Source organism: Salmo salar, chromosome ssa04, assembly GCF_905237065.1.
Source record: "Salmo salar chromosome ssa04, Ssal_v3.1, whole genome shotgun sequence".
Classification (NCBI taxonomy): domain Eukaryota; kingdom Metazoa; phylum Chordata; class Actinopteri; order Salmoniformes; family Salmonidae; genus Salmo; species Salmo salar.
In genome coordinates, this window is record NC_059445.1 from 28010732 (window position 1) to 28038146 (window position 27415).

At 41.2% G+C, this 27415-nt stretch overlaps 1 protein-coding gene across 5 annotated transcripts in view; it reads right to left on the minus strand.

Annotated features, from left to right (window-relative positions):
- LOC106602747 (transmembrane protein 131-like) overlaps positions 1–25752 on the minus strand; it is a 79654-nt gene extending 53902 nt beyond the window's left edge. For 2 of the 5 annotated variants that reach the window (XM_014195587.2, XM_014195586.2), the window contains exons 1-3: positions 25303–25752; positions 24342–24412; positions 3043–3083 (exon numbers count right to left, since the gene is read on the minus strand). In XM_014195587.2, the coding sequence (XP_014051062.2) occupies positions 3043–3083; positions 24342–24412; positions 25303–25426 (236 nt within the window). In that variant the 5' untranslated portion in view covers positions 25427–25752. The remainder of the gene's footprint in view (positions 1–3042; positions 3084–24341; positions 24413–25302) is intronic. The other 3 variants (XM_014195584.2, XM_014195583.2, XM_014195585.2) reach the window with 2 other exon arrangements.
- Between the last annotated feature and the right edge of the window lie 1663 nt (positions 25753–27415).

The following is a 27415-nucleotide window of genomic DNA, read 5'->3' on the forward strand; positions in this document are numbered from 1 at the left end:
CGCTCTGGATAAGAGCGTCTGCTAAATGACTTAAATGTAAATAAAAAAATGTAAATAAGGAGATTGTAGGAAGTCATCAAGTGAAATTTTGCTACCAATGCGCTGAGGAGCACAGCACTGTTTAGTATTCAATTCAGTGTTGTTGAATGTTAGCCCTGTCCAAGGACTCCACACCTTCCCAGTGTGTTTGTACTGGGGGACATTTTTAGCAACGGCCTAAGTTGTAGGCTAGGCTAGGTTAGCTACGTGTTAGCTAGTAAATCAAATGCCAACTTCCCATACAAAACATCATTCCCTTCAGGGCTTTGTGAGCGAGCAACTGGGGCCACTTACAGTGCCACAGAGACAAGTTGAGTACACACAGGAGACTCAGGGCTCTGTTTCTTGACTGTCAGGGGGCTTTTAGAAGAAGCTGACACTAACCAGCAGCACGCAGCTAGCCAGCAGTGGCTGCCATGACAGTCCCAGCTATATGTTAGATCAAAGAAATTTGATAGCAAAAGAAGTCGCAGTTCTGGCTTATCATCTCTTGTAATGTCATTCTCTGGTCACTAGTGCTATGGCTAACCAGAAAACAGAAAAGAATAGGCCTATATTCACAGTATGAATGTGCTTGAATGTGGAATGTCCTCACTCCTTCAGTCATTGCCAAACCAGTTCATTTTGTTATCTTAAACGCAGCACAAGGATCAACACTTCAAATGAGCTATTGGCATCTATGCTTCCAGTCTTTCATGTAACAAGAACACATTTAACTGCCGCCAAGATGTATTACATATCTATGTTCTATTCGTTAAAGAAAGGAGACTTTTCCTTATCTGGAATGAAACAAAAAACTCTGGTCAGATGGACCTCGACTGCATTTTCTTTAAAGGAGTTCTAAAATTAGTCTGGAATGTATTACCGTGCCGCTCTTTCGCTCTCTCCCACTCGTGTTCACGCCCCCCACACTCATACCAACATAAACACCACACCATATTGAAAAGGCCCCAATAAGGCCCTCTTAGAATCCCCTCTGGAACTCCAGTATCTAAAACATATAGACTAGGCATAGACTTCAGTACACAATGAATAAATGCACACAACATACATACAATTTATCGGAATACATGCACACTATAAAATTAGTGATGTACCTATATTACATTTTTGGCCGATACTAATATCTGATATTCTCCTTGCAAAAAAAAACGATACCGATAACCGATATTTAAAATTCTAGTGGCCATTTAAGCATTCTAGTACAGTTCAACAGTTAACACACACACGGACGCAGCGGTCTAAGGCACGGCATCTCAGTGCAAGAGGCATCACTACAGTTCCTGGTTCGAATCCACGCTGTATCACATCCGGCCGTGATTGGGAGTCCCATAGGCCAGGTGGCAATTGTAAATGAGAACTTGTTCTCAACTTGCCTACCTGGTTAAATAAAGGTGAAATAAAAAACTAAAATAAATAAAATAAAATAAAATAGGGCGGCGCACAATTGGCCCAGCGTCGTCCGGGTTTGGCCGCCATTATAAATAAGAATTTGTTCTTAACTGACTTGCCTAGTTAAATAAAGGTTACACACACACTGACCAAAAAGTTATTTTGTTGGCATTTACGTATGTTTCCATTACCAGTAAAACAATCAAAACCTATTTCTTTCACTTACTTGCTGTGCTGTTTCGTAGTTCATTTTTCAGTCATTTCATTCTCAACCAGGATTTCATCGTACATGTCAAGCAGTGAAGTTTCAGCTGTCTGTCCATGGCCTCTCTTCCTCGGTGCGCACTGTCACTGTGTCCGTTTCCATCTTGTCCAGCTGTGTATGTAACATTTCACGTAAGCCCTGTTTCTTCTCTGCATCAAAGTAGCGGTCCTTGTACATAGCATCGAGCATAGTGGCGACACAATAAAGAGAATGCCTGTTGAGCAGGCGTTTCAATGCCTTGACAGAGGGTATCACATCTGCTGCAGGCGCAGTTGATGAGCTTATTTCCCGAGTCAGTTGTTCAAATGGAGCTAGCTAGTGTGTTCATGTTTCCAAGTTTCAAACATGTTCTCAAATGCCATTGAAATGGCAGCAGCGGTATGACAACCAGCACATTCATGAGAATGAAATACGACTTTTCTCAGTACGAAATCCTTGACGACCCACTGTGCTGTCAGACTCATCATGCTCATGGGGCTGATATCACTGGTCCAAATGTCAGTCGTGAAGCTAACAGCAGTGACGCTATTACTGTGCAACTCCGGTAGGGCAACATCTGAAAAATAGAGCACTTGGTAGTGTGTAAAGGTGCTCGACCAGTCGGCGAAAGCCAACATCACCCACGACAGAGAACGGTTGATTGTCAAGGGCAATGAATTCCATTATCTTGGTGTTTAAATGGATTTCACCTTTGAGTTGTCTCACTGAAATGTTCTTACTCTTTCAAATGACTGCGCGATCCACACAGTAGACATTGTGGGCTAGGTTAGGAATGCTGTGTTGCACGTGTAGCGCAAAATCTTATGTGGCGTCATTACGTCATGTACCTACGTTATAAAGGTATGCACGTCAGCTTTGACATCGGTTTTGCACACCGGCGTTAAACTAGACATCTGGCCGATGTCTAGTTACTATAAATGCATCTGAATACATGTAGGCAACGCATTACAGTGGATGTGAATGTGTGTGACAATTCAAAATGATGCTTGATTTAACGACACAAATCTTATTCCACTCTGCACACCCCCCCCCCACTTTCCTGCCTTTCGCCCACTTTGGTTCTCTCATCTGAAAGATGCACACCTGTCATAATCCAAGCTTCGATTAAACTGCATACTGCTGCAGTGGTTTGTTTCCGTAGTCCTAACTTAGCTACACTTGGCTGTTTCTACATTTTCTCTCCACTTAGAGAGCAAATCCTTTCGGATCATGGTGGGATATTATTTATCTGCCATTTTCCTCACCTATGGTTGTTGTATGGCGTGGTGTGAGTGAAACAAATGAGTAACATAACAAGAATGTTGGTTTCCCCACGCCAAGGGATATCAAGGATTAGAAGATCTTACCTCTCTTCCAGTGGAAGACTGTCTTTGCTGCGCTCTTCCACCTACGTAGACAAGCAAACAAAACAACTAAATTACAAAACAACTAAACCTCCATAAAGACATAGCAGGTTAAAGAATGTATATTTGTCTTGTAATTACAGTTCAGCCTAATAGTTTCTATATTGAGTCATTGTATTAAAGTGCAAATTAGTATATGATGAGCATCATTAGTAGGATTTCAGCACTTGATAATGAATAAACAATGGACAAATATAATTAATCAAGAGTGTTAGGCTTACATAAACCCAAATGCGTCAACAAATTAGCTGCCATCTAAGTTTGTACATTTATAACATTTCTGTTTTGGATAACAGGAATGCCGTATGAAAAAAAAAGAAAAAAAAAAAAAAGAGGCAACAACAAAATGACTATCTTTCTAAATGCTCCTAAGGTGAATGGTGGCCCATTGTGACAACACTGATGCTCAAAGCAGGTGCACGGGTACATTATGTACTTCTTACACGGGTGGGTGTAATCTTTAATGCTGATTGGTTAAAACCGCATCCCAGACGGTGTCTATTCCACAAGTTACCACCGGCTAAATCCGACGTTAAAATTCCTATTTATTCCGTTCCATCTGACTGCGCAATCCACTGTCATCAAGTTTATAAATTGATTGGCAGGGCTGAACTCCACTATAAAATGCATCTAGACATTATCTCACATTTCTTTTAGACTAAACTTAAATTTTCAACAGTGGAGATTTGTATAAACCTTGCTGTCTGTCTCCCCGACATTTGCAACATTGTTTCAATATTCAAATTCGATCTCCAGCTGTCCCATAGTAAGGAACATGTCGGGACGAGACAGGCAGGCAGCGTATCTCAGCCAGTCAAAATCATGAAAAAAAACTGCTAAAACAAATGTGTCTACTTTGCGGTTATTCTGGCTGCACATTTTGACGTGACTAAGTTAGCCATAGTTGGCTAGCTAGCAAGGGATAAGAATGTTGTCAGCTATTATGGCAATGGAACATTTAGAACGAACGACTGTGTCGCGTCCATAGATACAGAACGACTGGGTCACGTCTCTAGCAACCGAACCAATAGAACGAACGACCAGCCAGCTTGGGTAACAGCCCTAGATTTCTGTTGGGACTACATCTGGTGGAAGATTGAAGTGGTATGAATAAATTCATAAAAATAACATTTTCTGAAAATGTGTCAATCATTATTTGAATATGTTGGTAACCCGTTGTATGACATTCGCGCAGTGGTCTAAGACACTGCATCTCTGTGCAAGAGGCGTCACTGCAGTACCTGGTTCAAATCCAGGCTGCATCACAACCGGCCGTGATTGGGAGTCCCATAGGGCAGCGCACAATTGGCCCAGCGTCGCCTGCGTTTGGCCGGGGTAGGCCATCATTGTAAATAAGAATTTGTTCTTAACTGACTTGCCTAGTTAAATAAAACGTTAAATAAAAATAATGCCCTCGAAGCCAGTGTTACTAATACATCCTCTTCTCTGGCATTATCACTTAAATGTAGGAGCCACGGAGATAAAAAAATTACATACAGCTTTGTAAATCGGAGTGTTAGCTGGACTCGTTGCTACCATTGAACAGCTCACTTTCATAGGAACAATCTGGGGCCCATGACACGAGTCACCATGGCGAGCTCTCAGCAGTACATTGGCTTTTTTGTGCAACAGGAGGAGAGTGGCTATGTGGGGATAGTGGGTTTTAAAGTACAGTAATAACTTCGTGCATGCAGCCCCCTTTTATACAATGGAGGCGTTGTTGTTGCCAGAAGGGGGGGGAAAAAAATCTAATTCTTTACAGCAGTGATCACCAACCTCCAAGCCATTCCTAGTCAAATCACCAAAAATGTATGTAAAAACCCAACGATAAAGCCTTGCGTTCCTATATCCCCCCCAGTTTTGTGCTGTTAACGGTAGGTGCACTTGATTCCGCAGCACTAGCGCCGGGAAGCCAAAGTGTTCTCATTTTATACCTTTTAAATGTGTCTTAAAAAAGGTAGAACTCTGCCTACTCGGCAGGCCCAGAGAGCAAATCAAGTACACCTATAGGCCTACTGTTGGCCAATCAGATAGCTCAGATCAAACTCAATTTAAACATTTAACAAAGCATTGAAATGGTGATCTATTGTCGTTTCTTCGACTGTGTTCACACAGGCAGCCCAATTCTGAGCTTTTTTTTCCACTAATTGGTCTTTTGTCTAAATCACATTAGAGCTTTTCTCGTCAGATCTTTTTCCAGAGTTGATTGGTCAAAACACCAATTGGTGGAAAAAAATTGAATTGGGCTGCCTATCTAAACGAAGCCAAAGAGACAGACGTAGTTAACTCATCTTCAACAGATATTACGACAATTACAATGGAAGTTAAGACTTTTTAAAATCGGATTAGGCTAGGCCAATCTATCGTAAAAAAAAAAAAAAATAAAAATGTTTGGACATCAGAGCATTTAGGCATAAACGCTATCAAGGAAACAAAACAGATGTATTTCCTTCCCATTAAGACAAGATCTTACAACAGATAATAGGTTGTTCCACGAAGCGCATTTTGCACCCGCTTGACATTTTATGAAGAAATTGTGCATCGATATTGAATTTAAAAGACTATTATATTCAATGAAGTTCCCTTTAATATCGACCATATGGAGAACTCAATAAATCTGACTTGCAATCTGTTCACCCATGGCAATCCGCATACACATACACTCACAAGTACATGCACACAAGTACATACGGATTGTGTATTGTAGATGTGGTAGTAGAGTAGTGGCCTGAAGGCACACACTTAGTGTGTTTTGAAAAGTGTTATGAAATGTAATGCCATGCATTGTACAACGAGTGGGTCTAATCCTGATTGGTTAAAACCTCATCACAGCCGGGGTCTATTCCACAAGTTACCACCGGCTAAATCTATGACATTAAAATGCCTATTTACTCTGTTCCATCTGACTGCGCAATCCACTGTCTCATCAGCCCAGCCAGGCAATTTATGAACTTGATCTCCACTATAAAAAGCACATAGACGTTATTTCATTTAGACTAACATTTAGTTTTCAACATCGGAGATTTTAAATAATCCTTGCGGTCGGTCTCTCCAACATTTGCAACATTGTTTCAATATCCAAATTTGATCTCCAGCTGTCCCATAGTAATGAAGGTGTCGGGACGAGACAGATAGTCAGGCAGCGTTTCTCAGCCAGTAAAAATCATGAAACAGCTGGCATAATTTTTGAAGCGATTGTGTTAGCGGTGCTGTTGGCTAGCTCCTCTGAACAGCAGTGTCCTGACGAGAGCGCACATTTTCAATGCCAGGCGAAAACGCGCCTCATTAGCTCATTGTTATCAATGTATCCAAATAAATGTCACTAGAAAACAGCTTAACCTCTTAAATGTAATGGCAAAACGTAGATTTCCACCTATAAGACATACCCAAAAGTAACTGCTATTCATCTGTAATTACATGATTCTGACATGCCAAAACTTGGTATATTTGGAAACACGACATCTGGGAGATTATGAGGAAATGATCAGAAGATAGGAGTTACATAATTCAGAACACACAAGATCAAGCACACACAAAATAACTTTTTTTATTTATTTTTATTTTGTAAGTCACCTTTCATTGACAAGCTATAAGTGAATTATTGATGCCCAGAGCTGGAAACACAGATGGCTTCCACAACATCAGAAAAAAAAATGGGATTGATAGACCTAACTACAAGAAATGGGCAGATGTTTTAATAGTGTCCCTAAACCTTTCCAAATTGGCATATTATGTCTGTAAATTAGATAATCCCAGTGCTATTACATATTTGCAATCCCTAAATGCTGTTTGTTCAGTATTAAAACACAAGTTCTATCATATCAACCTCACTCAAACATTGTGGTGGTATGGAGTAACCAGGGTACATTCAACCTCAAGTGTCAGAATGTGGTAACTGTACCGTTCTTGCTCACTGGATGTGCCTAAAAATTATTGTTCACTATATAAACTAAATCCCTACAACACCAACCTCTCTCAAGCATCGTGGTGGTGTTGGGGGACATACAGGGGATATTCAAGTGTTTTTTCAACCTCTCCAAAGTGCCTGAACGTTTAGCCTAGGCATATCCAATGTATTGGTCCTACATACAAATGAACTACTTACAAAAACTAAATAAAAGCAGCAGATATACAACAACAAAAATGTATTTCAAACAAACTTGGTTACACACGTGACATTAGCTGAAATAAGATGTATTATTTACAAATGGCATTCGTGTTCATTTTACATCCCAGGTGTAGATGATTAGATTTCACTTTCACCGTAGCTTGTGCATGTCGTGATGGTCTGAAGCAGTCCCTCTCTGCCAGGAAACAAAAAGCAAACTGGCATTTCTGACAGATCTGGCATGTCACCCTTTTTCCCCCATGTTTTGTGCAATGCTTGCAGTTCTTCCTTTTGTCTTTTGGCATGTGTGTTGGATAGTGGGGGGGGGGGGGTCTTGTGATGGTTGTGTATTTATCTTCAAAATCTTCTTACACAACACAGAGTATGAGAGGTCAATAGAGTACTAACGATCAATGGAATAGTGTTTTTTCCGTAATAGGGGATTAATGAGCAACGGGTCAGAGACATGGGAGGAATTTGTCTATACAGTGAGCCTGAAATAGGATACTTGTTATTTGGCCATTGGCCCAGTTTTATTGCAAGGAATACTAACTGGTCAACCACAGGCTAGGTTATAAACTACATCCTGTCCCTTTGTACACTGGAGAGAATCACAGGAGAAACATCACTCAGGGGAGAATCACTGAGGACAGGGGAGCATGAACATCTACCTCCCCACATGATTCGTCCTTTTTGAATAAGAATAAACCCATTTTCCTCCACCTGATTTGCTTTGGGGTCTGTGTTATTGAAGAGTAACATGAACTGTTAACAGTTGTGAGGTGGCTTTTGGCCCCCAATTCTGCCATTTCCAACACCAGCTGCTCTCGGAAGGCCAACTGGGTGTGAGGGGTTTGACCTTTTGCTTTGGCATTTACTGTATGAATGTCCACAAAGTGGTAAAAAAAGAAGTCTTATACCACTTCCTGGTCTTGTGGAGGACCTGGTAGTAGCCTATCAGAGCATCAGATAGGTCGGCACCCCCATATTGGAATTGTAGTCCTTCAGAGAAACTGGGACTTTTTTCCTCACCCATGCCCCATTGGCATTTTTCACCCTCATTGAGACATGGTCGCTATGGCCTTACGCTGTGTGGTGAGCATGGTTACTTCCCTAGTGTCCTTCCATTTCACAAAAAGCAGCTTGTTAGTCCTGATCCAACGTATTGTCCCCCTCTCCGCTGTCTTTGTAATGTTGTTTACCTTGGTCTTGGAGAAAACTATTCTGTTAAGACGAATGGTGCCACAAGCCCATATTTTCTTTTTCAAGAGGTCTATGGAAAGTGGATGTAGAACCATCAGACGGGGTGATTGAAACTGCAGTGGGGGTGGTTGAAGAGGAGTGGGGCCTTTGTTGAGAAGTGGATGTAGAACCATCAGACGGGTGATTGACATAGCAGCGGGGAAGCTTGCTGGGGAGGGGAAGCTTGCTGGGGGAGGGGAAGCTTGCTGGGGGAGGGGAAGCTTGCTGGGGGAGGGGAAGCTTGCTGGGGAGGGGTGGCTCCCAAACTTTATCATCCAAATTATTTGCATCCTTCACTGAATAAAATAAAGAGATATTGTTGTGAGACAGAATTACAGTTGACTAAATTTACAAAATGACATTACTGTAAAGTAAAAACACCAAGCCTAAACTTTATCTGGACAGTGACTCACATTAGTTGTGAAGAACACACACAAACACTTTGGAGACAAAGGGAGAGGTGAGAATCACAAATAAACAATGGCCATGAGAGTTAAGTGACCTCTCCAAAGTTACAAGGATGAAACTTAGAAGAGCAAACTAATATGAAACAGACAACTACTTTGGAATTACATAACATTTAAATTATTTGTTACATAGGCCAATGTAAACTACATCCAAATCACAAAAAGCAGACAACTTATAAAAAACAATATAGTAAATTAGAAATAAAGTCAAGAAAATAATTGACTTACAGATCTTAAAATGGATCCAATCCCCCTAGAAAGCAATCTTCGTCGGCCGAGTCGGAATCCTCTTTGTCCGACTCCAGTATTTTATTCAAAGCTTCTATGGTCGGTATACTGTCTTTTTATGTTCCTGTTCGATATGCTTAGTTACACACACCCCCCCAGAAGCCATCTTTTATGCTAAATCAATTAAATTAAAAGCAATGAAATCTGTTAACAATGTAATGTAGCGTGTTTGGTGCGTCTCGTCTCCGAGCCAGGTAGAAATACTTCACATAACACAGTAAAAAAAAAGTTCTAAGGCTTGCTTTGTCCCACCCAGGTAAACTGCATATCCCTGGAAAGCCTCTCATTGGCTACAAGACTGTCAAGGTGCCATAGTAGCCAATCACATGTGGAATGGATGCCAAAGGTGCCTAAGCAGGCAAAATTATATCTTTGCGCATCAAAAATATGATCACACGTGGACATTCGATGTTACCATTAAGTTATACATCAGATATCTAGCCTATTGCCAATGTTTTGTTCCTACCAATCTAAGAATTAATTTGATACCCCCATGTAGCTATAGCTCAAACCCAGACCAAATCGAAGCTTACCTTGGTGAAAACGTGATCAATAACGGCAGGTCACAAGCAGACAAATAATATATCCTCATGATCTGTGGAGGCCCGGCTTTCGGTGTTTATCAACGTATTCCTTGTCGATTTTGTTTATGCTTCACAACGCTAACCGGTATGTAGGTAGCAGCCATCTTGAAGTGAGGTCATGAGCTCAGCCTGGCCTTTTTAAATTTAACCCTTTATTTAACTAGTCAAGTCAATTAAGAACAAATTCTTACTTACAATGATGGCCTACCAGGGAACAGTGGGTTAAACTGCCTTCTTGTTTAGGGGCAGAATCGACAGATTTTTACCTTGTCAGCTCAGGGATTCGATCCAGTAACCTTTCTGTTACTGGCCCAACGCTCTAACCACTAGGCTACCTTCCGCCTTATATATTCGTATGCCCAACGATCAATAGCCAAGATACTCAGCTTTCCGCAGACACCCTGCAGATCGGGGCTACCGTTCACACACCAGACTGAATTGAAAAATAGGCACCCCAAATATGGGGACTCCACATTTAAGAGGTTAAACAAATGCAAATCCAGCTACTGTTATTCTGGTTGCACTGTTTGACGTGACTAAGTTAGCCACAGTTGTCTAGCTAGCAAGCAAGGGATAACAACGTTGCCAGCCAGTATGGCAATGGAACATTTAGAACGAACGACTGGGTCGAGTCCATAGATACAGAACAAAAAGACGGAATGACTCGGTCGTGTCTCTGGCAACCGAACCAACGACCAGCCTGCTTGTGTAGCATCCTTAGATGTGTCGGGACTATATCTTGTCGAAGGATTAAGTAGTATTGATAAATTCATCAAAATAAATTTTCATTAAAATATGTCAATCATTATTTGAATATGTGGTAACCCATTGTATAAAAGTGATCAATGCCCTCGAAGCCGGTGTTGAGGATATACGGCGCATTCGGAAAGTATTCAGACCCCTTGACTATTTCCACAGTTACCTTACAGCCTTATTCTAAAATGGATTAAATACATTTTTCCCCCCTCAATCTACACACAATACCCCATCCATAATGACAAAGCGAAAACAGGTTTTTAGAAATGTATTACAGATAAAAACAGAAATATCCTATTTAAATACGTTTTCAGACCCTTTGCTATTAGACTCGAAATTGTAGCTCAGATGCTTCCTGTTTCCATTTATCATCCTTGAGATGTTTCTACAACTTGATTAGAGTCCACCTGTGGTAAATTCAATTTATTGGACATGATTTAGAAAGGCACACACACACGTCTATATAAAAAGCCCCAAAGTTGACAGTGCATGTCAGAGCAAAAACCAATCGATGAAGTCGAAGGAATTGTCTGTAGAGCTCCGAGACAGGATTGTGTCGAGGCACAGATCTGGGGAAGGGTACCAAAAAATGTCTGCAGCATTGAAGGTGCCCAAGAACACAATGGCCTAGTGCTGGGCGATATGGCCAAAATATTATATCACGGTATTTTCTTTAAAATTGGACAGTATTTACATTTTTTTTTTTATAATAAAAGTTACACATTTGCTTTATGAGTAGTGAGTGATCATAGGGTGGCAACACATAGATTCTAAGTGATTTCAATGAGTCTCTCCATTCTGATTGAACAGTATAAAACAATTAAACTTCAACCAAAACAAAATGTCAGCACTTATCATTTCTGCATTTCCTGCACTCAATTGCAGCGGTGGAAAAAGTACCCAATTGTCATACTTGAGTAAAAGTAAACATACGTTAATAGAAAATTACTCAGGTAAAAGTGAGTCACCCAGTAAAATACTACTTCAATAAAAGTCTAAAAAAGTATCAAAAGTAAAAGTATAAATCATTTCAAATTCCTTATATTAAGCAAACCAAATGGAACCATTTAAATATATATTTACAGATAGCCAGGGGCACACTCGAGACATAATGTTTAGTAGTAAAAAGTACAGTATTTTCCTTTAGAAATGTAGTGAAGTAAAAGTAAAAGTTGTCAAAAATAAAAAAACAGTAAAGTACAGAAACCAACAAAAAAACGACTTAAGTGGTACTTACAAAAGTATTTTTACACTGCTCAATTGAGAATTTCCACACTGCCACATAGGGCTTTACGATATGGGCAAATAACATAGAACCTATTTTTAACCAAATGTTGCAAATACGATTTCACTTCTGAATTAGAGCAAAACTGTTGGAATCATGGACATAGAATGACTATTCTAAATCTATATAATAGTGGGCACTTTGAGTACAGCGTTTGAGATGACAACGAATTAAAATGCCAGGGAGTAGGGATGCACGATATATCGGTGAAGATATCGGAATCAGCCGATATTAGCTAAAAATGCCAACATCGGTATCAGCCGATGTGCAAAACCGATGTCAAAGCTGACGTGCACACCTATATAAATGTAACATTTTGCGCTACACAGCATTCATAACCTAGTTCACAATGTCTGCTGTGTGGATCGAACAGTCAAAAAATATTAAAATCGCACACTTGAGCAGTCATTTGAAAGAGTAAGAACATTTCAATGGAGACAACTCAAAAGGTGAAATCCATTAAATGTAATTCATTGCCCTTGATCAACTGTTCTGTCGTGGGTGATGTTGGCTTTCACCGACTGGTCGAGCACCGGTACACACTACTAAGTGAGCTATTTTTCAGATGTTGCCCTACTGGAGTTACACAATAATAGCGTCACTGCTATTAGCTTCAAGACATACATACATGCATACATACAATGGAATACCGTTTCGGTCTCTGCGTGTCAAAAAAGATACAGTAGCACTGTCAAAGCTGTACAAAAAAAGTCTGCAAACAAGCAAACACCGGCCACGAACGATGTGTTTACAACACCGCGTTGGTAATAAAGCATAATTTGTTCAAAAGCAACTTCTGGGGTACCTAGCTAGCACCAATACAACCAGCCTGAAAACAATGACCAGTAGAAACTGCAGTAATTTTCATTATTCTTAGCGATGATTTAGGAATCCCTGTGAGTAAGTATTAGCTAGGTTGACACTTGTTGTTTGCCTGTTGAAATTGAACTTCAGTTCATGAAAATAAATAGCTAGCCAGTTACTTAACCTTGTTGCCAAAACCTAAAGTTATAGGCAGCCAGCTAGCTTCATCTGGCTAGTGACCCTCGACCGGACTTGGTTATGCGTTGTGAATCCTTTATTCTGAATCCACAATAAAGGATTCAGCACAATAGTGGAATTTGCGGATTGCCTTCAAATTAAAAGTATGTCATTGACAGCAATGCAAATTAATACAAATAGTAGAATTAGGCCACACTTATTTTGAAGGCTAACTGCAAAGTCCACTATTGTGGCTAATCCTTACTGTGGCTAGCTTCACATAGATGGGTCCGAACACCATTAATCAAATACAAAACGGTCTTATGAATAAATTAGGGTTATTTTAGATGACACCTAGCTATATAGTTAACTAACTATAGCTACTGAGACAGATGTTCTTACCCAAAAACAGAGTAAAACGACATTGGTTTGCCTCCATGAGCTAGCTAACTTTTTTTTTATGACCAGCACTGTAGTTACGCGAGACAACTTTACCAGCATCATAGCATACGTATCGATGAATCGTTGTGACATGAAATACAAGTGAGTGTAATAACTACATAAAGAAATGAACGTGTTAAATGATGTGACGTACAGTCATATTCAGGTCCTGATTGGTCAACAAGCTTATTTGACACATCAAATAGTGTTACAGTTGAAGTCGGAAGTTTACATAGACAAACACATTTAAACTCAGTTTTTCACAATTCCTGACATTTAATCCAAGTAAAAATTCCCAGTCTTAGGTCAGTTAGGATCCCCACTTTATTTTAAGAATGTGAAATGTCAGAATAATAGTAGAGAGAATGATTTATTTCATCACATTCCCAGTGGGTCAGAAGTTTACATACACTCAGTTAGTATTTGGTAGCATTGCCTTTAAATTGTTTCACTTGGGTCAAACATTTTGGGTAGCCTTCCACAAAAAGTTGGGTGAATTTTGGCCCATTCCTCCTGACAGAGCTGGTGTAACTGAGTCAGTCAGACCTACAATCCTAACTGTAAAAGCGTGCTCACACATGCGTTTACAGTTCTGCCCCCACATTTTCTATAGGATTGAGGTCAGGGCTTTGTGATGACCACTCCAATGCCTTGACTTTGTTGCCCGCAAGCCATTTTGCCACAACTTTGGAAGTATGCTTTGGGTCATTGTCCATTTGGAAGACCCATTTGCGACCAAGCTTTAACTTCCTGACTGATGTCTTGAGATGTGGCTTCAATATATCCACAACATTTTCCTCCTCATGATGCCATCTATTTTGTGACGTGCCTTCTGCAGCAAAGCACCCCCACAACATGACGCTGCCACCTCCGTGCTTCCCGGTTGGGATGGTATTCTTCGGCTTGCAAGCCTCCCCCTTTTCCCTCCAAACATAACAATGGTCATTATGGCCAAACAGTTCTATTTTTGTTTCATCAAACCAGAGGACATTTCTCCAAAAAGTACGATCTTTGTCCCCATGTGCATTTGCAAACTATAGTCTGGCTTTTTTATGGCGGTTTTGGAGCAGTGGCTTCTTCCTTGCTGAGTGGCCTTTCGGGTTATGTCAATATAGGACTCGTTTTACTGTGGATATAGATACTTTTGTACCGGTTTCCTCCAGCATCTTCACAAGGTCCTTTGCTGTTGTTCTGGGATTGATTTGAACTTCTCACACCAAAGTACGTTCATCTCTAGGAGACAGAACGCATCTCCTTCCTGAGCGCTATGACGGCTACGTGGTCCCATGGTGTTTATACTTGCGTACTATTGTTTGTACAGATGAATGTGGTAGCTTCATGCATTTGGAAATTGCTCCCAAGGATGAACCAGGCGTGTGGAGGTCTACAATTTCTTTTCTGAGGTCTTGGCTGATTTCTTTTGATTTTCCCATGATGTCAAGCAAAGAGGCACTGAGTTTGAAGGTAGGCCTTGAAATACATCCACAGGTACACCTCCAATTGACGTCAATTAGGCTATCAGAAGCTTCTAAAGCCATGACATTTTCTGGAATTTTCCATGCTGTTTAAAGGCACAGTCAACTTAATGCATGTAAACTTCTGACCCACTGAAATTGTGATACAGTGAATTATAAGTGAAATAATATGTCTGTAAACAATTGTTGGAAAAATGACTTGCGTCATGCACAAAGTAGATGTCCTAAACGACTTGCCAAAACTATAGCTTGTTAACAAGAAATTTGTAACGACTTTTAATGATTCCAACCTAAGTGTTTCTAAACTTCCGACTTCAACTGTATCTGCTGGTCATTGTTATTTTTTTTGACACGCAAAGACCCAAACGGCATTCCATAGCAATCCTGGTTGAAAATGAAGCGACTGAACACATGAATAATGAAACAGCACAGCAAGTAAGAGAAAGAAATAGGTTTGATTATGTTTTACTGGTAATGGGAACATACATAAATGCCAACAAAATAAAGTTTTGGTCAGTGCGTGTGTAACCTTTATTTAACAAGGCAAGTCAGTTAAGAGCAAATTATTTTTACAACGACGGTCTACCCTGACCAAAATCGGATGACGCTGGGCCAATTCCGCGCTGTCCTTTGAGACTCCAAGTTGGATGTGCTGGATGTGATACAGCCTGGATTCGAACCAGGGCCTGTAGTGATGCCTCTTGCACTGAGATGCTGTACCTTAGACCGCTGCGTCCATGTGTGTTAACTACACTACAGTCGTGGCCAAAAGTTTTGAGAATGACAAATATTAATTTTCACAAAGTCTGCTGCCTCAGTTTGTATGATGGCAATTTGCATATACTCCAGAATGTTATGAAGAGAGATCAGATGAATTGCAAAGTCCCTCTTTGCCTTGCAAATGAACTGAATCCCCCAAAAAACATTTTCACTGCATTTCAGCCCTGCCACAAAAGGACCAGCTGACATCATGTCAGTGATTCTCTCGTTAACACAGGTGTGAGTGTTGACGAGGACAAGGCTGGAGATCACTCTGTCATGCTGATTGACTTCGAATAACAGACTGGAAGCTTCAAAAGGAGGGTGGTGCTTGGAATCATTGTTCTTCCTCTGAACAACGGTTACCTACAAGGAAACACATGCCGTCATCATTGCTTTGCTCAAAAAGGGCTTCACAGGCAAGGATATTGCTGCCAGTAAGATTGCACCTAAATCAACCATTTATCGGATCATCAAGAACTTTAAGGAGAGCGGTTCAATTGTTGTGAAGAAGGCTTCAGGGCGCCCAAGAAAGTCCAGCAAGCACCAGGACCATCTCCTAAAGTTGATTCAGCTGTGGGATCAGGGCACCACCAGTACAGAGCTTGCTCAGGAATGGCAGCAGGCTGGTGTGAGTGCATCTGCACGCACAGTGAGGCGAAGACTTTTGGAGGATGGCCTGGTGTCAAGAAGGGCAGCAAAGAAGCCACTTCTCTCCAGGAAAAACATCAGGCACAGATTGATATTCTGCAAAAGGTACAGGGATTGGACTGCTGAGGACTGGGGTAAAGTCATTTTCTCTGATGAATCCCCTTTCCGATTGTTTGGGGCATCCGGAAAAAAGATTGTCCGGAGAAGACAAGGTGAGCGCTACCATCAGTCCTGTGTCATGCCAACAGTAAAGCATCCTGAGACCATTAATGTGTGGGGTTGCTTCTCAGCCAAGGGAGTGGGCTCACTCACAATTTTGACTAAGAATACAGCCATGAATAAAGAATGGTACCAACACATCCTCCGAGAGCAACTTCTGCCAACCATCAAGGAACAGTTTGGTGACAAACAATGCCTTTTCCAGCATGATGGAGCACCTTGCCATAAGGCAAAAGTGATAACTAAGTGGCTTGGGGAACAAAACATCGATATTTTGGGGCCATGGCCAGGAAACTCCCCAGACCTTAATCCCATTGAGAACTTGTGGTCAATCCTCAAGAGGTGGGTGGACAAACAAAAACCCACAAATTCTGACAAACTCCAAGCATTGATTATGCAAGAATGGGCTGCCATCAGTCAAGATGTGGCCCAGAAGTTAATTGACAGCATGTCAGGGTGGATTGCAAAGGTCTTGAAAAAGAAGGGTCAACACTGCAAATATTGACTCTTTGCATCAACTTCATGTAATTGTTAATAAAAGCCTTTGACACTTATGAAATGCTTGTAACTATACTTCAGTATTCCATAGTAACATCTGACAAAAATATCTAAAGACACTGAAGCAGCAAACTTTATGAAAATATATATTTGTGTCATTCCCAAAACTTTTGGCCACGACTGTAGAACGCTTAAAAGGACGCTTACATTTTAAATAGCGGTATCGGCCAAAAATGTAATATCGGTGCATCACTACCAGGGAGGAGTTATTGTGACAGGGTAGAAACTAAAGTGTTGATAAGTGTTTCCTAGGGGACCCTATAAGCTTTGGCTACATTGCATGTTTATTCTTAGCTGCTTCATGTAGCTAACATTCTTGCTTTGCATAGTCCTCTGATTTAGAAGATACTGTTGCAACAACTGATTTAGGTCTACACCATCACTGGTATTATCAGGCTGTATTAGCTAGCTACGTTTGCTCTTACTCAGTACATTTATTAGCTAGCTAGCGACTAGCGTCTCACATGATTTAAGACAACTTGCTAAGACAAACTAGGGGTTTGCTGATGTAAGAAACAAACTAAGTGTCATTATAAACTCAGCAAAAAAAGAAACGTCCTCTCACTGTCAACTGAGTTTATTTTCAGCCAACTTAACATGTGTAAATATTTGTATGAACATAACAAGATTCAACAGACATTAACTGAACAAGTTCCAGAGATGTGACTAACAGAAATTGTATAATGTGTCCCTGAACAAGGGGGGGGAGGGGTCAAAATCAAAAGTAACAGTCAGTATCTGGTGTGGCCACCAGCTGCATTAAGTACTGCAGTGCATCTCCTCATGGACTGCACCAGATTTGTCAGTTCTTGCTTTGAGATGTTACCCCACTCTTCCACCAAGGCACCTGCAAGTTCCCGGATATTTCTGGGGAGAATAGCCCTAGCCCTCACCCTCTGATCCAACAGGTCCCAGACATGCTCAATGGGATTGAGATCCGGGCTCTTTGCTGGCCATGGCAGAACACTGACATTACTGTCTTGCAGGAAATCACGCACAGAACGAGTAGTATGGCTGGTGGTATTGTCATGCTGGAGGGTCATGTCAGGATGAGCCTGCAGGAAGGGTACAAGATGAGGGAGGCGGATGTCTTCCCTGTAACGCACAGCGTTGAGATAGCTTGTCGTCATTGCAGGCATTGCAGGCACAGTCCGATGATGCTGTGACACACCACCCCAGACCATGACGCACCCTCCACCTCGATCCCGCTCCAGAGTACAGGCCTCGGTGTAATGATCATTACTTCGACAATAAACACGAATCCAACCATCACCCCTGGTGAGACAAAACCGCAACTCGTCAGTGAAGAGCACTTTTTGCCAGTCATGTCGGGTCCAGCGACAGTGGGTTTGTGCCCATAGGCAACATTGTTGCCGGTGATGTCTGGTGAGGACCTGCCTTACAACAGGCCTACAAGCCCTCAGTCCAGCCTCTCTCACAGTCTGAGCGTTCCTGGTGCAACTCGGGAAGTTGTTGTTGCCATCCAAAACTTGTCCCGCAGGTGTGATGTTCGCATGTACCCATCCTGCGCAGGTGTTGCTACACGTGATCTGCCACTGCGAGGACGATCAGCTGTCCGTCCTGTCTCCCTGTAGCGCTGTCTTGGGCGTCTCACAGTACGGACATTGCAATTTACTGCTCTGGCCACATCTGCAGTCCTCATGCCTCTTTGCAGCATGCCTAAGGCATGTTCACGTAGATGAGCAGAGACCCTGGGCATCTTTCTTTTGGTGTTTTTCAGAGTCAGTAGAAAGGCCTCTTTAGTGTCCTAAGTTTTCATAACTGTTATCTTAACCTCTCTAGGGTATGTGGGACGAAATCGTCCCACCTACTCAACAGCCAGTGGAATCCCGTGGCGCGTTATTCAAATACCTTAGAAATGCTATTACTTCAATTTCTCAAACATATGACTATTTTACACCATTTTAAAAGACAAGACTCTCGTTAATCTAACCACACTGTCCGATTTCAAAAAGGCTTTACAACAAATGCAAAACATTAGATTATGTCAACAGAGTACCCAGCCAGAAATAATCAGACACCCATTTTTCAAGCTAGCATATAATGTCACTTAAACCCAAACCACAGCTAAATGCAGCACTAACCTTTGATGATCTTCATCAGATGACAATCCTAGGACATTATGTTATACAATACATGCATGTTTTGTTCAATCAAGTTCATATTTATATCAAAAAACAGCTTTTTACATTAGCATGTGACGTTCAGAACTAGCATACCCACCGCAAACTTCCGGTGAATTTACTAAATTACTCACGATAAACGTTCACAAAAAACATAAAATAATTGTTAAGAATTATAGATACAGAACTCCTTTATGCAATCGCTATGTCCGATTTTAAAATAGCTTTTCAGCAAAAGCACATTTTGCAATATTCTGAGTAGATAGCCCGTGATGGCTGGGCTAGCTATTTAGACACCCACCAAGTTTGGCCCTCACCAAACTCCGATTTACTATTAGAAAAATGTGATTACCTTTGCTGTTCTTCGTCAGAATGCACTCCCAGGACTTCTACTTCAATAACAAATGTTGGTTTGGTTCAAAATAATCCATAGTTATGTTCAAATATCCTCTGTTTTGTTCGTGCGTTCAAGACACTATCCGAAGGTTGACGCGCCCGACGCGTTTCGTGACAAAAAAAATCTAAATATTTCATTACCGTACTTCGAAGCATGTCAACCGCTGTTTAAAATAAAATTATGTGATTTTTCTCGTAAAAAAGCGATAATATTCCGACCAGGAAACCCTATTTTAGTTCAAAGACAAAAAAATAAAAACATGGTGTCGCCTCGTGCACGCGCCTCAGTCTCATTGTTCTCTGATCGACCATTATCCAAATGCGCTAGTGTTTTTCAGCCAGGGCCTGCAAAGACATCATTCACCGGTTTGCCGCCTTCTGAGAGCCTATGGGAGCCGTAGGAAGTGTCACGTTACAGCAGAGATCCTCAGTTTTCAATAAAGAGAGTGTAGAAGCCCAAGAAATGGTCAGACAGGCCACTTCCTGTAAGGAATCTTCTCAGGTTTTTGCCTGCCATATGAGTTCTGTTATACTCAGACACCATTCAAACAGTCTTAGAAACTTGAGGGTGTTTTCTATCCAAAGCCAATTATTATATGCATATTCTAGTTTCTGGGCAGTAGTAATAACCAGGTTAAATCGGGTACGTTTTTTATCCGGCTGTGCAAATACTGCCCCCTACCCTAGAGAGGTTAATTGCCTACCGTCTGTAAGCTGAATGAATGAACATGCACCTGTGAACATGCACCTGTGGAACGGTCTTTAAGACACCAAGTCTTAAAGACCGTTCCACAGGTGCATGTTCATTCATTGTTTATGGTTCATCGAACAAGCATGGGAAACAGTGTTTAAACCCTTTACAATGAAGATCTGTGAAGTTATTTAGATTTAGGTTATTTTGGTTTATATTTTTGCTGAGTTTAGAACGCTAGTGGATTTATATTAAGAAGCAAAGTGAAAACAGCATTGTTGCCATCAACATTGTTGCATGTGCTGCATTGACCATGCAGACTGAACGCAAGTGTCTCGTGGTTGAGGAACATCAAATGCGCTCCTTGAGTGACAGGGGGCATGGCTAGGTCTGTGTGGAAAGTGGCATGGAGAGAAAGAGCGGCAAGAGATGATTCAAATATCGAAGTATCAAATCAAATCAAATGTATTTATATAGCCCTTCTTACGTCAGCTGATATCTCAAAGTGCTGTACAGAAACCCAGCCTAAAACCTGTCCCTGCATCAATACCGGTATATCATAAAATACAGTATACCGCCCAACCCTACAGTGGCCTCCATCATTCTTAAAATGGAAGAAATTTGGAACCACCAAGACTCTCCCTAGAGCTTGCCGCCCAGCCAAACTGAGCAATCGGGGGAGAAGGGCCTTGGCCAGGGAGGTGACCAAGAACCTGATGGTAACTGACGGAGCTCCTCTGTAGAGATGGGAGAATCTTCCAGAAGGACATCCATCTCTGCAGCACTCCACCAATCAGGCCTTTATTGTAGAGTGGCCACACGGAAGCCACTCTTCAGTAAAAAGCACATGACAGCCCACTTGGAGTTTGCCAAAAGGCACCTAAAGGACTCAGACCATGAGAAACAAGATTCTCTGGTCTGATGAAACAAAGATTGAACTCTGGCCTGAATGCCAATCGTCACGTCTGGAGGGAACCTGAAACCATCCCCACTGTAAAGCATGGCAGTGGCAGCATCATGCTGTGGGAATGTTTTTCAGCGGCAGGGACTGGGAGACTAGTCAGGATTGAGGGAAAGACAAACGGAGCAAAGTACAGTGAGATCCTTGATGAAAACCTGCTCCAGAGTGCTCAGGACCTCAGACTGGGGTGAAGATTCACCTTCCAACAGGACAACAACCCTAAGCACACAACCAAGACAATGCAGCAGTGGCTTTGGGTCAAGTTTCTGAATGTCCTTGAGTGGCCCAGCCAGAGCCCGGACTTGAACCTGATCGAACATCTCTTGAGACCTGAAAATAGCTGTGCAGCGACGCTCCCCATCCAACCTGAAAGAGCTTGAGAGGATCTGCAGAGAGGATTGGGAGAAACTCCCCAAATACAGGTGTGCCAAGCTCATAGCATCATACCCAACAAGACTTGAGGCAGTAATCGCTGTCAAAGGTACGTCAACAAAGTACTGAGTAAAGGGACTGAATACGTAAGTAAATGTGATATCAGTTTTTTATTCTTAATAAATGTGTAAACATTTCTTAAAACCTGTTTTTACTTTGTCATTATGGGGTATTGTGTGTAGATTGATGGGGAAAATGTTTTATTTAATCCATTTGAGAATAAGGCTGTAACGTAACAAAATGTGGAAAAGGTCAAGAGGTCTGAATACTTTCCGAATGCACTGTATTGGCACGGTTTGCTGGCACTCGACTTCGTCTCGGGCCTAACACACGTGTCAATTTATCCTCCAAACACCGGCTTCTCGGGGATTATCACTTAATTTTATATAACTGCCTTAATGTTGCTGGACTCCCTTGGCAGCAGTAAATCAAATAAGTAAATGGGAATCCTTAATAAATACCCTCTGTGATTTAAGATTTTAACCCACTTAACTTGGCGAAATGTTTTTACTATCATTGTAAAGCCCTAGTTATTTTGTTGCTTTGACTAATTAATTTCTGAAGATTAAATTAATTTGATTACTGATTCATTTATGTTTGGCCCTCATTTAAGGTCAACCCTTTTTAAGAGATTAACTCGTTTTAATATGGTGTAACTATTCCTTTTAAAATATTTTTTTTCTTCCAAAAGAAACACTGAACATCTAATAGTCAAATCAAAGTGTAAAAAGCAGTTGAGCTGTTTCACTTTTTGGCCATTTTCTGGTGTTTTGTGGTGGAAAACTGAGCGTGTCGAGCATAACACGTCAACCCTGATACCCACAGATAGTATTGTTTTAACAATTTACATTTTTTGTGAAGCTTGTATTCAATTGCCACTCCCTGTTGCACACAACACGCTTCCATTACCCCTGTCACAAAGAGATTTATGATTTAGGCACTTACTATAGTAATTTATTTAACCTCTTGAGATGGGGAAATGTGTTAAATGAAGTTGAACATGTGCTCTTTATGACAGAATGTTAAAATTATGTGAAATCAAGTTTTTTGGACCAAGTTACACTCAAAAGGTGGAATGACTGATCCTGATAATTAAAAAAATACTTTTTTTTACTATTCCATTGTAATTGTCGCAACCAAGATCAACCAGTTATGGTTTACAGAGGGAGTGGTTTGTTGTGGCACGGTTAAAACAAGCTGTGATAACTTTGCACCAAATCACCTCAGTGAGCTGCTAACATCTTCCCCCCCAACAACAACCTTAAACAAGGACTATATTCATTAGACACCAAACGGAAGAAAACATAATGAAACAGGGAAGGACTAGCTGGACTTGTCCAATAAGAAATATTTTGCTAAACTGTGAACCTACTAAACACAACCAAGTGCAGACAGATTACATAATTACTACATTTCACAAATCATAGTGCTGAGACACAGCTACTCCATTCACAGCACAGCCCTGCCTACCTGAGCCTGACAAATACTGAGGAATGTAAACAATTTCAGCATTCTGTCATTAACTTTTAACTTGCTATCAACAGGTCCAAATAATTTGCAACCCTGACAGGATTGCCTTGGTTCCCCATTGCAAAGCACTGAGCAGATGTACGCCTAACTAAGTTGCGATGTACAGTACACACCCTTTTTTTGGTGGGAATACAAACCAAAACAACTGGTCTAACTTTGGTGACATTATGTGTCAGGGTAAGGTTCTGAAATGTACACCATTTCTATGTGAAAATGGAACTAGGCAAATTCTACTTCCCATCAAATAGACAATTGAAAGCATAATGTTTTAGTTCTGCGTCGACTGTCAAAAGGTGTACACAACCTAAATGACCAGGTATTTGAAAACATTTCAAATATATTTTATCCTAGGTTCAATTAAAAATAAGCCTCTTATCTGCAGGTAACATAACAGTCCGTTGTAGCTTCACTGACAATCAGTAAAACAAAATATGTAGGGTGTTCCTGGATTACATAAAAAGTCAAACATAACAGCTGCAGCATAAAATGCAGACAGGGCCAAAATGCAAAACACACTGCAGCACTGACAACGCATTACTTGAAATTCGGGAAGTTTGTGAGGTGTCATCATGAGGAAAAACTTTTGCATCATAGTGCCAGTAATACAGGTGAATTAAATCATATTTACATCTATTTAGCCAACTTCATTGATTTGACTAGCTAGGCTATTTTCTCTGTAGCATAGTAATGTTAGATATGTATGAGATGGAGTTCAAATCAAATCATATTGTATTTGTCACATGCACCGAATACAGCCCATAACCAAGTATTTTACAGTAAGGTCTACCTCTTGTATTCTGCACATATGACAAATAAAACGTGTAAGATATGTATGAGATGGAGATAATAAAGACAGGGCTTTGCTATGCTGTTCATGGACACACTATTATTGCACACTTCCGACAAGTAACAGGGCAGGCCACATGGCACCCTCTATTCGTCTAGCAGGTGGCCTTGGCAAATTCTTCCCCGCCTCAAACATAAATCCTCACGTTTAAAACAGGAACACGTTTAGCTGATTTCGCAAAATAGAACAATAATTAACAGTTCGCGAGAATTAGAGAATACACAAAAGTGATAGAATGTAGCAGGACCTAACTAATCTCCTTGATGTCATTGCGCTCCAAGGCACGTGCAAACATAAACAATGGGGTGATATACCCATGCACGTGGGAGGTGGTATGCTTTGTTAAAGAAATATAAAAGCCTGCCTATCTTTATGTAATCTGCAATCAAGGTTTATACCAGCTCAATAAATTGTGTATTGCATTTACCTGAGTTGGGACTACTGGGTCAGCATCCTCAGCTTGCCAGACCTCGACCACGCTGGACATTTGACTCAGGGCTTGGTGGGAGGAAGAGGGGGAAGAGGTGTAAATGTGAAAACTTGAGCAGAAACACTCGCTGTCAAACACATCAGATAGCGGTCAAAGAAATAAGGTCTAGATAAAATGCTTTACCCAATGTCTATAACGGGGGACAGCGCAAACGGCTGTTTGTCAACATTTAGCATAAACTTGTGCAAATGCATGACTGACAAAGGCGTGTATTCAACTGTCCATGTTCCCACTCTCCGAGGGTGGCTCAGGGAGAGTTGGGATATCACATTTTTCAATTCACACATGCAGTATTAATACACACTTGTACATGTGTTAAATAGGCCAATAAACACCAACCAAATTATTTTCATCAACGTTGCTTTTAGGTTAGCTAGCTTTGGCTTTGCTAGCTTGTAAACACATAGCTGTAACATTTATAGAAGCCGAACTATACATTTATAACATATAACCAATAAATACATTGAAACATTTAAAACACCCAACCAAAGTGAAAACAATGGCATCTGGCAAGCTAACTATCATTAAACGAAGTTCCCTTGTAGCTAAATTCGCTAGCTACTGTAACGCGACACTTCACTGAAATAACGTTATGGCTTGCATGAACCAACACAGGAAACTGTCCACTGATTAAAAAAAGACTTCATAAAATAGTCTTAGCAGTTATAAGTGAACAACGTTAGCAACATTTCTGCAGACATTAAAAAATTATCGCGCAAATTATGCCGAATTTGAATCCACAATATGATGGTTGCAGTAGCACTCCCGTTTTCGCATAGCGACTTGTCCTCACTGTCAACTCAGTAACGTTAGCTGTAACGTTACTGGCAGTTCTCGTCGACATTTTCGCAATGGGTGGTTAACGTTAACTATTGAAGAAAAATGTACTTCACCAGACCTTGCAATTGAGCCCCTCCATGCTGTACGCAGGGCAAAAGTAGCGGTAGAATTCCGAGTATAATATTAATCCACGTTTTTCTGTGACAGCGGCTGCCTTGTTGGAACTCCCGTACCACCGCCATGCTGCCCTGTTCAGCTAGCAGCCTGCCTTGTGCTACGCTTGGCTTTCTCTTTCTCTCGCTGTCGCTCCCCGTCTAGCAAACCCTCCCACCCTGTTCTGTTCCTCGCCCTCTTTCTCGTTGTGTGTGGAGAGTATGTGCCGACCACAGCCAAGGCGTTGCATTCATCTGCCTGCCTGCGTTGGCTGACTTTGGCACAATGAGATGGACTTGAACGTGACGAACTAAACGCACCAAATTATTCAACTCATGGGAATATCGCGTGGCCAGTCCAATACGCAAGTAAGTCGTGCAGAAAACAAAGTTTATGCGAAACATTCTATTTAGTTTTTTCCCTCCGCGCGGGCAAACAACTGTCATGCGGTCAACCAAAGCAAATCTAGGTTATGATGATGCGCTTGTGGACCCATTGTTTTAAAATCCCCCATACTACCCCCCTACTAGATGTTGAAAAACGTTGTGCCAATCAATGGATCACTCCAAAGGTTAAGAGAGATTCCATCATGTGGTTCCCATATAGAATAATCAAACTGCAATATTCATAGTACTAGAAGTCCCTCCAACATCCACACCAATGAAGTCCCTGCAAACTCAAATTATGCCATGAGAACCCTGTCACATAAAGCACATTTCTTGCACTTGATCTAATACTAGTTTTATAACTGAAGAGTTATAAAGGACATTGGTATTCAAGTTCAACATTGAAACAGGCCATATGCTGTAGGCCAGTGTTAGGTTAGCAACAATGGCTGGTAGATAATTAGTGGAATACATAAAAGTCAATAGCCTATATGTAAATTAAGTACATTTTGGACACTACTGCTCAAGGGTGAACAACATTTTTTTGGGATGCAGACTTCGGGTCAACCTTAATGAATCAGAATGGACAGGCTAAACAGGTTCACGCACAAATATCACACATACTCTTCCATGGTGGGTGTGTCATTGTTCAAACGTTTAGGCCAAACATGTTTAGACAAGGTATGTTATGCTTGAAATCATATCTACACACTGTAGAGGGTTCAGGTAAAGTATACTGATCAAAAATAAATGCAACATGCAACAATTCCACTAGGGGTGCAGCGATGTGTGGGAATAGGCCCACCCACTTGGGAGCCAGGTCCACCAACTGGGGAGCCAGGCCCAGTCAATCAGAATTTGTTTTTCCCCACAAAAGGGCTTTATTACAGACAGAAATACTCTTGTTTCATCAGTTGTCCGGGTGGCTGGTCTCAGACAATCTTGCAGGTGGAGGTTCTAAGCTGGCGTGGTTACACATGGTCTGAGGTTGTGAGGCCAGTTGGACGTACTGCCAAATTTTCTAAAGCGACATTGGAGGCAGCTTATGGTAGAGAAATTAACATTAAATTCTCTGGCAACAGCTCTGGTGGACATTCCTGCAGTCAGCATGCCAATTGCACAGTCCCTCAAAACATGAGACATCTGTAGAATTTAATTGTGTGACAAAATTGCACATTTTAAGAGTGGCATTTTATTGTCCCCAGCACAAGGTGCACCTGTTTAAGGATCATGCTGTTTAATCAGCTTCTTGATATGCCACACCTGTCAGATGGATAGATTATCTTGGCAAAATAATTGCTCACAAATAGGGATGGAAACAAATTTATGCACAAAATTTGAAAGAAATAAGCTTGTTGTGCATATGGAACATGTCTTGAATCTTTTATTTCAGTTCAAGAAAGTAACACTTTACATGTTGCGTTTATATTTTTTGTTCAGTATAGTAGCAGCAGCATGTCCTACCGGGCGGCAGTAGCCTGGCTGGTAGAAGTGTTGGGCCAGTAACCAAAAGGTTGCTGGATCAAATCTCAGAACTGCCAAGGTAAATATCTATCGTTCTGCCCCTGAGCAAGGCAGTTAACGCCCAACAACAACTGCTCCCCGGGCACCGAGTACATGGACGTCGATAAAGTCGCCCCCTACACGCCTCCGATTCAGAGGGGTTTGGTTAAATGCGGAACACAGTTTTCA